The 16,854-nt window shown below is 44.7% G+C and overlaps 1 protein-coding gene across 2 annotated transcripts in view; it reads left to right on the top strand.

Annotated features, from left to right (window-relative positions):
- Nucleotides 1-3,676: 3,676 nt before the first annotated feature.
- LOC133108622 (CD166 antigen homolog) overlaps nucleotides 3,677-16,854 on the top strand; it is a 60,509-nt gene continuing 47,331 nt past the window's right edge. For both annotated transcript variants that reach the window (XM_061218237.1, XM_061218238.1), the window contains exon 1: nucleotides 3,677-3,961. In XM_061218237.1, coding sequence (XP_061074221.1) covers nucleotides 3,904-3,961 — 58 coding nt within the window. In that variant the 5' untranslated portion in view covers nucleotides 3,677-3,903. The remainder of the gene's footprint in view (nucleotides 3,962-16,854) is intronic.

Raw genomic sequence — 16,854 nt, forward strand, 5'->3', positions numbered from 1 at the left:
TGAACCAAAGGCCCGGTTACAGATACTAGTGTATAGACTGCCTCAAATGGGAACATATAATTCGCACTAAAGTAGAAAAGTTGTCATTTGCTTTATATGGCTTTCCATGGGTTCACAAGCAGTGGATGAGAATTAATGTTTTTCTCAAGTCCCCACTCACGCATTATACAAACCAAGTATCAGGATTTGAGCTCACAACTAATCTTGGTTAGTTTTTTAAGATAACCATGAAACATTGCACGAATAACGCTTTTCTGGACTCCTTATATAGAAAAAATAAATAATCCACAGGGAGTTGTGGACTGAGTGGAGCGGGTAGCTCTATCTGCATTGTGATATTTAGATGAAATAAAAGATAGCAGTATCTCATCACGCTAGATATGGAAGTAATAAACTAAACAGATTTTGCATACCGATCCAGTGGTTCTGCTATAAATGTATCTGATTCAACGTTAATGACCATCACTTCGCATTTCACGCGGCACAATTCTGTTCGTCCTACTGGTGGTCGGACACCAGCTGATAAGGCGCATTAACTCATGCTGTAACCCGCTCGGCGTTTGTTATTGAGCTCAAAAAGATATTTAATTATACCGCCCAGCCCTAGTACAAATGTAGTATGGCCCGCCGGTGACTTATCAAGCGCGAAAAACGCCCAAGTTCCTCTGAGTCGGCTCAGCGCTGGCCTGTCTGGGGAGGCAGTATTTCACCTGGAAAGACACTGGAGCCAAATACAGTCCTTCACTGACAGACCGCCATCCGGGAGACTGTGAGTTGCAGCTCCTTCCCAGGACTGAGCTGGCACTGCGCTCCATCTTCCTGGAGGGCCTCACCCTGCCAGTTCCCCCGCCAAAAGAACTGCCAGGTCAGGCACGGCAAAGGAGCAGCTCTGCAGACACTATTTTATCCGCGATACGACCATGTACAGCAGAACCTGCAGAGTTAAAACAATGTTCTCTGCCACGATGGTATGAAGATGACTTCTGCAGTAACATCTTAGGGTGATTGCAGGAGTATGTTTTGCGTATGACGTCTTTAAAGAAGTATTGCAAGATTTTAATTGTTTTTCTGCTTTGGCTGTGGTTCGGAATATTTGGTTATGCTAATAAATTAAGTTGTTCAACGAGAAGTTCATTATTTTGTCTGATTGGCCCATTCATTCAGAGCGCCTGTGCAGGTCTAGTCGTCATGGTGAGTCTATCTGTTTTGGAGGGCAGAAGCCTGACTGAATGGTGCTACACTGATATCTCACTGCCATTCATGAGGGCTTAGCAATGCAAAGCAGACACACACAAACACACACACACACACACACACTCTCTCTCTCTCTCTCTCTCATACACACATCCTCACATTACCTGCTTAATGAGGACTTTTCCACAAGGTTATGCAGTGAGTGGCCTGCTCGCCAGACTCCATCCCCACCGGACCATCTCTGGGATCATCTGGGATAATGCATGGCTCAGAAACCCAGAGGACAGGCATTGACTCATTGAGGCACTGCAAGAGGGGCAGGACCAAATCGCATAAGCATTTGCAGCCTGTTTGAGCCGTGTGTATCACAGCCTGCATGGAGTGCAGCGGGGGCTGTCAGAGCGAACGCCCGGTTCATCTCTGCGGATTCAATGGTGCTTAGCAGCCTTTGTCATTGCCACACAATTCAAAGTCAGTGTAGCCACTATAAAAGACATTTCATAATTTGATGACGGCCAACATTTCGCATTTAAGCAACATGCCGTGAGTGGCCGGGACTAGCTCATGCCAGCTCATGTTAATATAAACAGTGAACAAAAAAGTGAAGTAATTTAGTAGCCTATTTAAGCAGTGAGGGGTGCTTGGGGTTCTGTTATGGGGTGGGGTGCAATTCCCGCATATGTTTTAGTTAGAAGTAGTTAATAAATGGTAAATGGTTGGCATTTACATAGCACCTTTAGCCAAAGCGCTGTACAATTGATGCTTCTCATTCACCTACTCATACACCAATGGCGGTTAGCTGCCATGCAAGGGACCAACCAGCTTGTCAGGAGCATTTGATGTCTTGCTCAGGGACACTTCAACACACCCAGGGCGGGATTGAACCGGAAACCATTCAACTGCTCTTACCGCCTGAGCCAAATTCGGCCCATTAAGTAGACGCAAAGACAGGCAAGATGACAGTGCAACTTCACAGTACAATACGGGTACTTATACTCACAAGAAGCAGTTTACATTACATTATTGGCATTTGGCAGACACTCTTATCCAGAGCGACATACAGTTGATTAGACTAAGCAGGAGCAGTGCAGGGTTAAGGGCCTTGCTCAAGGACCCAACTGTGCGGATCTTATTGTGGCTACACTGGGATTAGAACCACCAACCGTGCGTGTCCCAGTCATTTACCTTAACCACTACGCAGTCATTTACCTTAACCACTTCTGCACAATGTAGAAAGGATATATAAAGGATAAGGAACAGTGATACAACATGTAATAGCTTTTGTTCTCAGATTATAGATGATAGATAGTGTCTATAGTTCCTACCCTGGTCAAATGTCTTTGATTTGGTGAAGAAGGCAAAGTTGGTGTCATCCATACGTCATGACCTTCTCAGAGTATCAGATCAGAACCCAGACTGGCATTGTGGGGGATTCTGGGTAAATGAAACAGCACATAACTACAGGCCATAGCAGGTGCCACACGATTTTTCCACTGTGTTCACTACGTGTAGGCTACAACTATGGAATTAACGTTGATAACGGATAATTGTGTAGTGCCTTCCGTATTCATTTTCACAGGTTTGACATTTAGCTAAAATCATCTAACTCTGATATACTGTACATATAAGGCCAGTCCTACAGAATCATTCAGCGCCAAACATAATGTATCGTAAAGCTAAGGAAATGAAACGGCAAACACGCTGTACGTAGGCTACATAAACATGACGATATCAAGGATATCAATAAAAGATTTCGATAAAACATTTATATATTTCTGGATCTTCCCAGAGCAATACTTCCACACAACAGATAGATTCGAGGTTCCGTCAGTTAACATTCATAACAGCACGCGCCATTTCGCTTGGTGCAATGTGGTGCATAGACGTGGCCGCGCGCCTATAATTTCAGAACTAATTTAAGAGTAATTGAATTCCGTAGACCCCGACTGTGTATGAAAGGCTTGGATGGAATAGAACACAATTGTAGTTTTAATTTAAATCAATACAACCAAGCATACTTGCTATTTAAACAGCTGGAGTCTACAAGTTGATTAAAAACCAACCACGGGTTGTAGGAGGTCTTGTTGCTCAAGTTGAAAAAGAGGGAAAAGTTGAATAAGGAAACTTTCGCTTTAATATACAAAACCACTTTAGTTACTTAAGCCTACATATTATTTAAGGGATTCACGTTGTTTTATGAACTATTCCCAATAACCTTGCCCTGGTAGCGAATAGTATTTCCTTATGCTTTACAGTCTTGGTACTAGGTCCAGTCGAGGGAGGAAAAAACAACAAAAGTAAAATAGCCAGACATAACGAGAAAAAAACAATAATCAGAAAAAGTTTAAACTGTAAGTAGCCTACTCTGAGTGAAGTCGGTCTTTTGCCCCGCTGGGGGTAGAGGGTAGGCGGGACCGGGGCGGAGCCTTCGCTCAAACCCTTCGGGCGAGCTGGCCCTGATTACATTTCACCTGCTCGTAAATACTGGAGAGGGCTGGAGACAGACAATAAACGGCAGGAATTAAAGATCCGTCTGATTAAATAAGACAGAGAATCCTACTTTCTTTAATATAAACACGTTGAGAGAAAGTGAAGTCGTAAATCTATTTTTATTTCTGCCTCTAACCGGAGAAAAGATAAACTCTTCGAGTTTTACTCGCACTGCAGGTAAATCGGGGAAAAAAGACCAAGGAAGGTTATTTTCTAAGGATGCATTCGACAGTGTACTACGTTGGCGCCTTCGTCTTGTCTGTGACGCTTCTTCAAGGTAACTATTTTTTTAAAATATATATGCATAAATATATAAATAGTTATTTAACTGTATTAAGGTATACTTCAGTATAGTCGGCAACGTATTAAACATACGGTGATGGAGTATGCGATATAACGACGATTTTAAGGAGCATCATGCTCTGTCTTCAGCTCCGAAGGTTCCCAATACTTACGTAGAACTATAGCGATTGCTTATCGAATTAGGCTAAGTGTTTTTGTGGCATGTTGTAGTTTTTGAAAAATAACTGCTCGATTATAATGCAGCAGCAACAAGTTTTTATTTCAGAAAGTAGGCTAATTATGGCGTTTAAATGAGGGTTTGGTTGTGCGCAGCGCATTCAGGGTTTTGAACTGTACAAAGCAGAGTATTCTTGCTATTGCGGTCGGACATGCTAGTATAAGCTTTAATGCAGTCAATGAAAAAAATGAATAGCCCACCCGTACCTCAGTGCCTCTCAAATGGGTGAGGTGGGCTCTCGGCGAAACTCGCCTTACACTGCGCCTGATAGAAGGCGGGCTTCTTCACAATAGTTAATTACAGCAATAGTGTCATTACCACACTGTTCAATAAATATATTAAAGAGATCTCTTATTAAATGACGTTCTACCTTTTCCCCCCTGCTTATATGTTTAAATGGAGAGTGGCTCAGGATAACTACGGCTTTTAAAACATGATTGAGTTATTTTGGCGATTTATTAGCTGTGGACAGGATTTAAGTTTAAGATTAAGCTGTCAGTAACCGTGGTTGGTCGTTAAATGTTTCGTGTATGGTTGCAAGTTTGCGGTCATTTCGAGAAAGCAGTCACGCAAACAAGAGTAGCACAGGCATGCGACGACTTTGCTGGTCTTTTCGCCCTCTAGCGAGAAAATATTCCTACCACGGGAATCCCTCATTCATCTAGTCATTCTTTTATTGACCGCAGTTTCTGGAGTAGTCTGGTCGGAAAAAAATCAATCCGAGTTTGTGGCGATACCCGGGTCTTTACGCGCAGTTTGAAGGGGTTCTGAGAATTACTGTTGCGTTCTGCTGAATTGAAGCCCCAATGTTTCCGTACAGAACACGGTGCTTCCCTGCAAGTGCTTTTAATAATGTGATCAAAATATCTCTGAAAATGATACACGGGGAAAGTAATGTTTCTCTACTTTCTAATAATCTGAATTGGTATTAGCCTCCATATGCCGGGACGCGCGCCCGCGCGCGCGCGCACGCACACACACACACACACACACACGCATTGTCAGCCTGCCATTAAAATAGTGACCTAAGATTAAATGCATCATCACTGCTTACAAAGGAAGTAATACCGCAACTAATGGGTGTACCTGTTGTAATGTTCACGTGGTGTTAGCGAGTGAGTCATCAGCACTGTGTGGTACAGCTTCATGACATCACCGTGTGATCTCTGGGAGAGGTTAATGAAAGTTCTCCAGAGAGGTTAATGGGAGTTCTTTGGGCTTATTTGCAAAATGCAAATTCTGTCATTCTGTCATGTTATCCATTCCTGGTATTTCAAATGATGTCTACTCATCGCTGACGTTTGGTGTCGTTTGATACTAGGTTAGCAAAAAAAAAAATAGCATTCCATTTTATTTATTTTCCGTTTTATTCTACCGAAAGTAGGTTCACTCTTAAAATGTTTGATTAACGGATGTCATCTTGATAAATATTAACAATAAAATACAATAAAAAAATAAAACTCTGTATAATATTGAATGTTGTTGTAAAATATCAGGGTGTTGTCCTTGAGGTTTTCGTGATACAGTGTTTGGAATTGGTCTTTCGCTACTGGCTCGTCTGATAACCAGAGCAGTTTTTCCTCTTGGAAAGATGCAGTGGACTTTGAGGTGTCAGATGGAGTTGGTGGTGGAGACTGAGCCTCATTTTATTCAACTGTCAGCCCACAGCGATAGAGCTTTGGCCTCTCTGTTTCCCCCTCGTTCACTGCTCGTTTGATTTTATCTAAATAACTGGCCCTTCGACCTTGCTATTGCTCAGCAAATGTAAGCAATCGGAAGAATACACGCCTGTTTTGTTGCAGCCAGTGTGCGCTATTGTGAAATCATTTTCCTTGTACATTGTTAGGGGGGGCACCACGCTGCCTCATCTCTCTTGTGAAGGCACTGAGCAAGCTGTATGGCAACACAATACAGGATTTTCTGCAAGGGTAGCATTGCAGAGAGCCTGAGATAGCAGCCCAATTGCATTTAGAGGAATTTCAATCACCCACATACGTGTATTCATTCTGATGCTAAGCTGCAAAAAGATGCAGCTCAACTTATTGAGGAGAAAAATTATTTTAAAAAAGCATTTATATTTCAGCTTGACATATACCCTCAGATTTCTACCCTTTATTAATGATCCTAATAGTTTTTTTAAGACTCTCATATCTTGAGGAACGAGAGTCATAACAGCCAGAAAGATAAAATGACTGAAAGACCCTTGTTTTCAACTATCTTACGATTTGATAAAGTTTTAGCTACTTCCTGGATGTTAAGGGAGGGGGGGGATGTAGATAACGGATGGCTGTTCGTTGATTTGGGCGCAGGAAAACGAGCCGGCGACCGGTTTTTCTCGTTTTTGAATGTAAACAAACGTGTTTCATTCTCCAGGCGCATTTTTCTTGTCCAGCTTCCGTCAGAAAGGAGAACAAAGGAGAAAAGAGAGGGAGGGAGGGAGGGAGAGTGGGAGTGAGATGGAGGGTAAGAGAGAGAAAGAGAGAAATGATATGGCAGCGGTGGCAGCTTTTGTCACCATTGATAGAGGGTCATGATATCCCCAGAGGAAATTATATTTTTATATACATTTAATCTTGGAATTTAAAAAATGCGTGCACGTTTCACCACAACTTCTTTCACCACTCTGCGGATCATTGCAAACGTGGCTGTAGGTTGTACCCTTCGTCTGAGGTTAGAGGTTAAATTTCAAGGGCCTAACTTTCGCATTGAGATACAGGAGACAGTCCTGGAGTGCCGTCCTCTGAATCTTGTAACCTCCACCCCGGTGAAGTGGAGTCGGCCTGTGTGTATGTTCGCGGTTATTTTGAGCTGCCGGTGTTGTCCTTTGGGTGGAAAGAGGGCCCGGGGCAGTAACTTCACAAAAGAGGGACCGGCTACCTCACTCCTGGCTTAAAATGCCTAACGTCTTTAACGGCCACAGATGTTTTTATTTGAACAGCGCCGGGCAGTGGGGAGGGCGAAAGACAATCCACGTGAGCGGTTACAGCGTGTCGTAAAACCCTCCTGACGAGATAGTGGCGGGCGTGGCGAAGGGCGGCGTTGCTGTTAACCCGCCACGCCGTTACGACACGCTGTTAAAATCCTTTCAGCGCCCACCCCCCCCCCCCCCCCCCACCCGCGATTCTTTCTCAGATATCTCCGCAGACTGTAAGCCTCTCGCAAACGGAGGGTGTTTGTTTGTGCGCGCCCGCAGCAGGGCGGTACGAGCGAGCAAGGGGGTCGCTTTGAAAGGCTCAGGTCTGTAAAAGGAGCTTTCGAGCACTCAAGGAGCGCGTGTTAGAAGGCCTCGCTTTCACACATAAGTGATGCCTGAATGAAAGCTCTGCGTACCAGCCCAAGTGCTCGCCCATCTTTGTGTAGGCATGTCGCGCTTCTCGCAAACCAAGGTTTTGCCACTTCACCTTTCCACATATAAACCTAGCATGACTGTAATTACGGGGATGAAGTGGGAAGCGTAAAGTTTGGTGTCTCTGTGCCCTTCCACAAACATCGCCGTAGCTCCACACGATCCCTTTGTTGCAGTCAAATAATCCGTGTCGGAAAATCAAGCGTTTTTAGTGATGTGATAATAATATGATGTGGCAGTTCTCTAGCGACTAACACAACAATCGTGCTTTCTTGCATCTCTGCCCATCAGCTCTTATCTATTATCTTTTGTTGTGCTAGAAAGGAAAAAGAAATGCTTATCTGTTTGGAACCGTTGGAACTCCTGTCAGGTTTAGATTACAGAAGGGGGAAGTGCACTCGCCCCCCCTCCCCTTGAGTACCAGCTCCCAGTTTTTGAAATATGACATGTGATGTCATGTGGTTTGACAGTGACTTCTGTCGGCATGGTAAATATCATGTGACCTACATCAACTGAAAGCGAAGTTCAAGACATTTATGGAGCCTCCAGAGAGAAGTATTTGAGGGGGGAAGAATGGGTTTAACGTGGAGGAAATGAAAAATTATAAAACGACTGTGTCAAATAAATAAAAAAATGCTCTTTTGGGAAACAGTACTACAACACTTAATAGCTGCATTTACTAATTTGAATTGACTTACTAACACTTATTTGTGATGTGCATTTGTAGACCTAGGGGAGCATAATATGATATGGTTCCTATCGATCCCAGTCAAAGGCCAGCCTTTGTAATGAAACTACTTCATTTAACATGATTGAACTGATGTTTGAGTGGTCTTTTTGGGGATAATAACACAGCATGAACAGTCATTTTGGTCTCTAAGACTTTAGCCTGTACAGCAGATGTTGTGTACCCGATATGATATTTTGTTAGTGCTCAAGAAATTAGAAAGATTTTATGTTTTATGTTTGATGTTCCAGCCACTTGGAATGTGATGTCCTCCTTTAAGTTACTGCTGCTTAATTTCTTTCTGTTCAGTTTTATTTATGCATGAAAAACTAAAGCAGAAGTCTTAAACTAACATCAGTGCAGGTGTGCTATGAGAAAAACAATTCTATACAAGACGAAAAATAAAAACTGAATACATTTACAAGAAAAACAAACTAAATATGCAGATCATGAGGTTGACTGCAAGACTGCAAGCACAAGAGGATCAAACAAGAAGATAACCTTCCAGAACCTTCCAGAAGTTGTAAACCGATAGGAAACAGGGAAAATGTTTACTTTTGACACTGGGATGGCTTATATTTCGTGAGCTCGTTTTGGAAACTAATTAGTGCACGTTTTCCGAACAAGTGATAAGGCCCGTTCCATGATAGAAAGTTTAATATTGGGGGGAAAAGGTAAATGGGGACAATCAAAGCATTCCAAACCTGGTCTGGTTTCTGGGGAAAGCAGATCCGTTAAATGGCTTTGTCTTAAGAGAGACATCTGCTGATCATCCTCCCCACCCATTCACCCCACCCCCACACCTCTGTCTGACCTCTGACCCTTCTGCTGCAGAGGGATCAGTTCTTCATTTGCTAATGGCCTCATTGTGACTCGGCTGAATTGAGACAATTCCACTGAAACACACTTCTCGGACATTCAAGTAATTTACAAAGAGGTTCTATTCATTCGGATTCTCATTCTCAAAGATGTCCTGCACTTAGCGCAGGGGTGCACAACAAGGGCTGATCCATTTCAGGATTTTGTGCCAACTTCTGGTCTTAATTATTTAATTGACTCAATCATATTTTATCTGACCTGTGTATTGGCTATGACTGCAAGTGTATCCTAATGATTTTATTTTTAATGATTTTACTAAGTAAAATCTGTGCCTGTGCTAAGTACAGGCTTGAACCAGGGTCATTTATAGAGCTGTCAGCAAATTAAAAACAAGGCAATTGGTTGGAACAAAAAGCAGTACGCAGACCGGCCCTCGACTGGAGTAGAAAAAAAATGTCCAAAAAAAAAAGAAATTCCAATGCCAAGAGAATAGACATGGAATTTTGAGTGAGAGAGAGAGTGTGAGAGACAGAGAGAGAGAGAGAGAGAGAGAGAGAGAGAGAGAGTAAGAGTGTGAGAGACAAAGAGAGAGAGAGAGAGTGAGTGTGAGAGTGAGACAGAGAGAGTGTGTGAGAGAGAGAGAGAGAGAGAGTGAGAGACAGAGAAAGTGTGAGAGAGAAACAGAGAGAGTGAGAGAAAGACAGTGTGAGAGAGAGTGTGAGAGAGAGAGTGAGAGGGAGAGAGAGACAGAGAGAGTGTGTGAGAGATACAGACAGAGAGTGAGATAGAGTGAGAAGGAGAGAGAGAGTGTGAGAGCGAGAGAGAGTGAGAGGGAGAGAGAGAGAGTGTGAGAGAGAGACAGAGAGAGTGTGTGAGAGAGAGAGAGAGAGAGAGAGTGAGAGGGAGAGAGAGAGAGTGAGAGAGAGTGAGAGGGAGAGAGAGTGTGAGAGAGCGAGAGGCAGTGTGAGAGGGAGAGAGAGAGAGAGAGAGTGTGAGAGAGACAGAGAGAGTGAGAGGGAGAGAGAGAGAGAGAGAGTGTGTGAGAGAGAGACAGACAGAGAGTGTGAGAGAGAGAGAGAGACAGAGACAGAGAGAGGGAGAGGGAGAGAGACAGAGAGTGAGAGTGAGAGTGAGAGAGAGAGAGAGAGACGTGTCTGAGTCACACGCTACACAGGGATTGGCGTCATGCCGCGGGGGCCCTTTTCCGTAATGCGACACGAAGTTTATAGAAATGCTTCTTAATTCCAGCCGTCACCGGGCTCCCACTGGGGGTGTTCCGATTTCGATTAGATTGTGAAAAACTAAGAGCTGCCTGTCAGGAGGCACTTAACGGAAATCAATTTCCAGAGAGAGGGGGAGAAAGCCTTTACTTACCATAGACTCACTTTTCAGTCTGTCACTGAGAAACCAAGCCTATAAAATGGAGGCGATATGGAATATATCATAACAGCGTATTTACAGACTGTTGCCTATTTTATTGGGCGTATTAAAACATTAAGGTCGATTTGACTTTGCGGCTTAACATCCATCAGTGTAAAACCGAGCCGCGCTGGATGTGTCTGAACGGGCGGTAGCTAACATTAGCGCGCGTCGGTTTTTCCCGACACGCGGTCGCTCTGTTTTAATTGTTTGTGCTGGGGCTCAGACGTCTGCCCACTTGGTTGGGGCGCGCAGATTGAATTTTCCAGGAGACTGCAACGTGACTGCATTCCTGGCCATTAATTCCGGGTTTAATTGGGCCGTTTTAGCTGTCTTATACACACCCCCGGGTCCAATAATACAAATGTATTGATGTATAAATCGATTCAGGAGTCATGGGGAGAATTAACATTGATCGGCGAAGCACCCAATTACTTACTCCGAATCTGTTATTTACCTTGTACTCGCTGGTTTTGACGACGCGATCATTCGTCAATTTCTTTTAATTGATCCACGCGTTCCGTCTCCGGCCTTTGTAACAGAAGCCGCGCGCAATTAGGATCGATTCGGAATTCTTCACTTGGAATATTTCTTTTATTTCTGACGGAAGATCAAGTAATGTGTTACCTTTGAAAAAGACGTGTGAGTCTGAGAGAGGTAGATAAGGCTCCTCCGCTGTTAAACTGCTCTGATGAATCCCGACCGGAAGCATTGTTTTAAATGCAGGTGTCGATGTAATCCCGCGTTAAGAGAAGGGAAGGAGAGTTCCTGAAAGGGACACAAGTTAACAATACAGAGGGAGGATGCAGTTGGGTGTCCATTTTCATTGTTTTCCCATCCAGCACGTGCTAGTTGCTTCTGTGATTTCAGGCTATTTCATGTTGTTATCAATTCACTAAGGCAGAACTGCTTTTAATGTCAAAAGAATCGTGACACGCTGTTTGTTATGAAGTCTATCCGTCTGTCCTGTGGTGACGGTAGCACTCTGCCATTAACAACTTTATCGAATTCAAACAGCAAGTCATCCGATTCCCCCGACTGCACCAATTTAAGCCTGACATTCAAAGCCATGTAACCTTTATGCATTCCATGGCAACCAAAGCAAAAGTCCTTTTTTTTTTTTTTTGGTTGTAAAAAATCACTTTTGACGCTTTTTAAATGTCAGAATATACTCTTTTTTTCCCCCACTTTAACTGATGTTTTTTTGAGGGATAGTCGGATAGATAACAGACGCGCTGTGGGGAGATTGGCTGTGTGTCTGAGCGGAGCTGAGGGAAGGAGGAACAGGGCCAGACCTCGTTGGGTAAAATCCATTAAGGGTGCGTCGAAGCGTGGCCATTTTATGGTGATGACCGTGTTCGACGAGACTTATTACCAACAACATGGAGGGAACGGAATGCCTGACCAGGGTCATGCGGAGTTCTCCTTAATCACTCCTCTCTGCTGAATTAGCCGGCGCTAACACCTACGGCCTGTTATATCTTTGACATTTCTTTACTCGCATTTCTTTCTGCCGGTTACTATTATTACATCAACTTCTTATTACATCAACTTTTTTTTTTATTCAACACTTCCAATTTGCATGGTGATGATTTGTCGCTGTCTTTTTTAGCTGTTCTGACGGGGGATATGAGGTTAGAGAGTTTCACCTCCGCAGTGTGATCGTGACGTGATCGTGTCGGCTGAGAACATGGGTGAGATTATTCGTTCCCGGGCTGAACTGGATGGGGGGGGGGGGGGGGGAAGAGGAAACAGGAAGTCACCTCAATGGCATAGTGCGGCGACTAGGATGACGCACGGCTTCATTCCCGTGGGAGACGGCGTATACGCATCGTGGAGTCGGTGGGCGCGAGGATGGATGTCCCCGCGGCTCGTTTCCGGGCCTTTCCGGCGGACGACGGCGCGGAACGCTAACGGATGCCGCGTCGCCGGCGACAAGATTTAATGCGGCTCCTCCCCCATGTTCTGCGCCGGTTTACAAGAGGTGTCTAAATCACGGGTGAAAGCCTGCTTTGTCTGCGTGATAACCAGACCCGGCCCGGCAATAAAACCTTTCTCACATGTTGTGTGATTTGTGGCTCTCATGGGGGGGGGGGGGTTGTAAGAATGGGGGATACAGGGAGGGGGGGGCGGGGAATGGAAATGCAGCCGGATTCTCACGTTCTGAACGGAGGTCACACGAGGTCCCCGGACCGTCCGTGCCGGGCGAGGACGGGGCGCGGTGCTCCCGGCGTCTCGGTTGATGTGGCAGAAACCCGGGACGTCTCGTATCTGACTCACGCTGCGTAGTATCTCTGAAGGAAGCCGCCCTTGTTCCTCTTCAGGAGCTGCTCTGTTTGGGTTTCTACAAAGCCAAAGAGAAACCTCTGTGTTTAAGGGTGAAAACATACCAAAAAAGTCAACTTTGATCTCCATCGCCATGGTGAGATGAAGGGGTTGCTTTTGGGTAATATAGTCGACTTTTTCATGCTTCACCTTTCTTCCGAAAAGAAAGAAAGAAGAAAGACCCAGAAACTGCTCGCGTTCTCCCCTTCCTTTTGTTTACCTGAGTCTGGCTTCCACCTAAAGCGTCAAAGAAATGTCACCCTAGGAGTTTCAATTATAAAACAGAGCAATTGCTCCGCTCTGCTCTCGAGAACGGGAAGACATACCCTGTCAAGCGACAAATTAATAACTTTCCCTCTGCTCAAGGATTGTGCGGCTGCTTGACTCTGTTGCTGCATGGTAACATTTGCATAATAAAGGAAGCAGAGATAGATGTGAATAAACAGCAAATAAAGCCTCCTGCGCCGCCAGCAAAGTTGTCGCCGGCAGTGTGGGCCGATAGAACGTCCGCACTTTTACCTGGGGTTGTTGCCCGGGGCAACTTCCCCTTAATCTGCCCGTACGCGCGTCTGTCAAATCCAGAACACCGCGGACAGTTTCGTGAAAGGCTGCCTTTTCTTTCTTTTCTTTCTTATTATTGCTTTGACTCGCTTGAACGAATCAATGCAAGATGATAGCTGTGGTTTTGAGAAGCAAAAGGAAAATGTGAGAGAAGGTTTTTGGGGGATTGTTATATTTTCGGGGGACTGGAGCGTTTTGGGCGAATGGCTAAAGTGGTGCACTGTTCTCCAGCGTTTCTCCTGCGGAATGTTAATGCCCGTTCACTGGCCCTCTCTCCGGCTGTGAGATAAATCCACAGCTCTGTGATCTCTCCTCTCTCTCTATCCCTCTCTCCCTCTTCTTAAGTGAAGCTCACAACCCCCCCCCCCACCCCACTCACTCCCATCCCAATCCGCCCCACCCCCCCACCCACCCTGAAACTCCACGACAGTGGCCCTGCCATTCAGTGCAAAATGATTTATTTGCCACACAGAGGGGTCAAGTACAATAGTTTCTGTGCCCAAAGAGGCGTGAATGTGCGAGAGAGAAATATAGGTGCATGTCCGGACAACAGGGGGGAGAAACCACAGTGTGTGTGTGTGTGTGTGTGTGTGTCATGCAGAGAAATCCCTCAATTGAAATGCATGAAGGTCCCCCAGGGAGGGGATAAAAGTGGCGAAGGGAGGGGGGGTTGGGGGGGATTTTTGGAAGCCCTGCTTGCGCTGACTGGCCTTTTGTTTTTGACAGGAAGTAAGGCGTGGCGTTGTTATTCGCGGAGGCTAGCTGGAACCCCGCGGAGAGCATTGTACAGAGGGCTCCTCTAATCAAACACGTGTAAGACCGTGACTTATGCCGTCAGGGCCTTTCTCGGCCGCCGCCGTCGCCGTGGAAACCGCGGCGGCCACGGCGACCGTGAGCGTGGCGACGAGAGGCGTCTCCTGAAGACGGGCCTCCAGCCGCGATGACTCTGTCATCCAGGGAGAGAATCAAAAGTTCCTCTCTGGCCTGTTCTCCAGCACAGATCTGCATGGAGATCACACTTTCTTCCTTCCTATTCTTTTTGAAACTGTTTGACAACCATTAGCCGCTCAAAAGGTGGCCACAAAAAGACACATCTTTGCAAATTGGTACTCGCAGGACTTGACATTCCTCGCAAGGTTTTGAGTCAGAAGAAAACTCAAGTGAGCAATTAGAAGAGGGAACATCAGATAGTGCTTACTGGCCTTTTGTGGACGTTATTGGACTGATATTTAAACGGTTAAGTTGACAGCGTGTGGTTGGACGCGTGTGTATATGTGTGTGAGCGGTGTAGCGCTTCAGCATGTCAAAATGTTTTGCAAACTGAATTGTGTTGTCTGCTGAAGAGGAATCTGGTCCTTGCAGTGTGCCTGAGGCTTGTTGAAAGCTAGAAAGTGGTAATGAAATTTAAAGTCAGCCCTGAATCAGATGTAGCCTAATTCTATTGAGACTGCATCTATTATCCCCATCAGATAAATGCTCGCAATATCATTTCCACCTCTAGAAATCCTCTTAAAATAGCTCTTACTACTAAGATATTCCTCAAGAAATATTGTTTTTCTTTCGCAAACTGTAATGTTGTTTATGTGAAATATATTGGAATGGATATGAAAGATATTATGCTAATCTCAGCATCTTATGGCAGTCTTGTTGAGGGCACACTTTCTAAACAGAGACCTCCTCTTTTCAGGAGAAACTCAAGGGGACGTGCTTTGTACACGTTTGCTCGAGATAAGGAAGAGGTGTCATTTCGGTGTTCTTTGTTCTATGATACTCAGAGTAAAACTTTGTTCATATATCGTCATTGTTTTTTACATAATACTACCCCTAGCTGAAATCAGCCCAGGCCTTGCAGCGCGTGGCTCTTTTGAAGCAGCGTGATCCTCACCTTGGAGCTCTTTGGCGTTCTGTAAATGAATTTGACCACTGCAAGGGCCCAGTGTTGCAAATTGAGATAGCGGGCTCTCGAAATCTTTATAGGTGTCCTGACCTTCTTTTATTAATTTATTTTCCCCCAACAGGGGATAAAGGGTGGAATTCAAAGGTGAATCTCTTTGCAAAACTTTCTGTCTGTTAATTCTATTTTATTGTCAAATTTTTTTGTGAAAGTTTGTGTCTGCTAATGCGACTGTGTGTGCACGTGGGTGTGTGTGTGTGTGTGTGGGTGTTGTGTGTGTGTGTGTGTGTGTGTGTGTGTGTTCTGTGTGTGTGCGTTTGTGTGTGTGTGTGTAAATGTGCGTGTGTGCACGTGGGTGTGTGTGTGTGTGTGTGGGTGTTGTGTGTGTGTGTGTGTGTGTGTGTGTTCTGTGTGTGTGCGTTTGTGTGTGTGTGTGTAAATGTGCGTGTGTGTATGTGTGTGTGTGTGTGTGTGTGTGTGCGCGTGCGTGTGCGTGTGCGTGTGTGTATGTGTGTGAGTGTGTGTGTGTGTGTGTGTGTGTGCGCGTGCGTGTGTGTGTATGTATGTATGTGTGTGTGTGTGTGTGTAAATGCGCGCGCGTGTGTGTGTGTGTGTGTGTGTGTGTAGTGTGTGTGCGTGCGTGCGTGTAAATGCATATGTCTGGTTTCTGGATGCAGCAGGCCTCGGCATTGTTGTCAGTACACAAGATGTACCTCAGTCTGAGTCTCTGCTTCAAGGCCGTTCTCCAGCCGCACCATCTCTATATCTCATATGAAACCAGACATTCCTGCTTCTGAACCACTGCATTGTGTGGCCCTGATGTCCTTCATTTATTTCTTAACTTTTTCAAGTGAAGTCCTTCAAGTTAATTATGTTTTTCACTTATTTTGTTGTACCTCCAGTTCTAATTGTTATCAGCTGTAATTGACTTGTTGCGTATCTTGCAGAAGATAGGCAGGTCTGATATTATTAGAGTATAGCACTGAGGCTATCCACGTACTCCCTTTTATGAACAACATTTGAAACGGGGGTAAATTTAGCTGGATTCAATTCTAATTATGTATAGTAAAAAGTAAAAAACTGTCACAAAAAAAAATTGCTTAAACTTATGAACAAAGCTCAGGGACACCATCTTCTTTGCTATGTGCATCGCTGGCATTCGTGCATGTTTACTACGGGTTTATAAGCTACACCTTCCCTCTGTGAAACGTGAGAAAATGGAAATAAATGGCATGCCAGATTGCACTGGGGAAAAAATAACTCACTGTCACACTAATCTCCCAGATATGCATACTATTAGTGGACATATTTCAGCATGCAAGCATAGCAGTCACATGCAATTTGTGGGACTGGACTGGGAGAAAGATGTACAAACAAGCACGTAAAGATCGGCGATGCAGGCGTGACCGAACCACTTTGCTACATGTCCTTTTTCTTTTTTTTTTTGGTTCTTTACATCTTTCCTGGAATGGAGATAATTACAATGCTGTGCAAATGTCACATGGGGGAAAAAAAAAGCTGTCAATTTACAACCAAGCGCTGACGGGTAAATGAGAGTG

Source organism: Conger conger, chromosome 13 (genome assembly GCF_963514075.1).
Source record: "Conger conger chromosome 13, fConCon1.1, whole genome shotgun sequence".
Taxonomy (NCBI): Eukaryota; Metazoa; Chordata; class Actinopteri; order Anguilliformes; family Congridae; genus Conger; species Conger conger.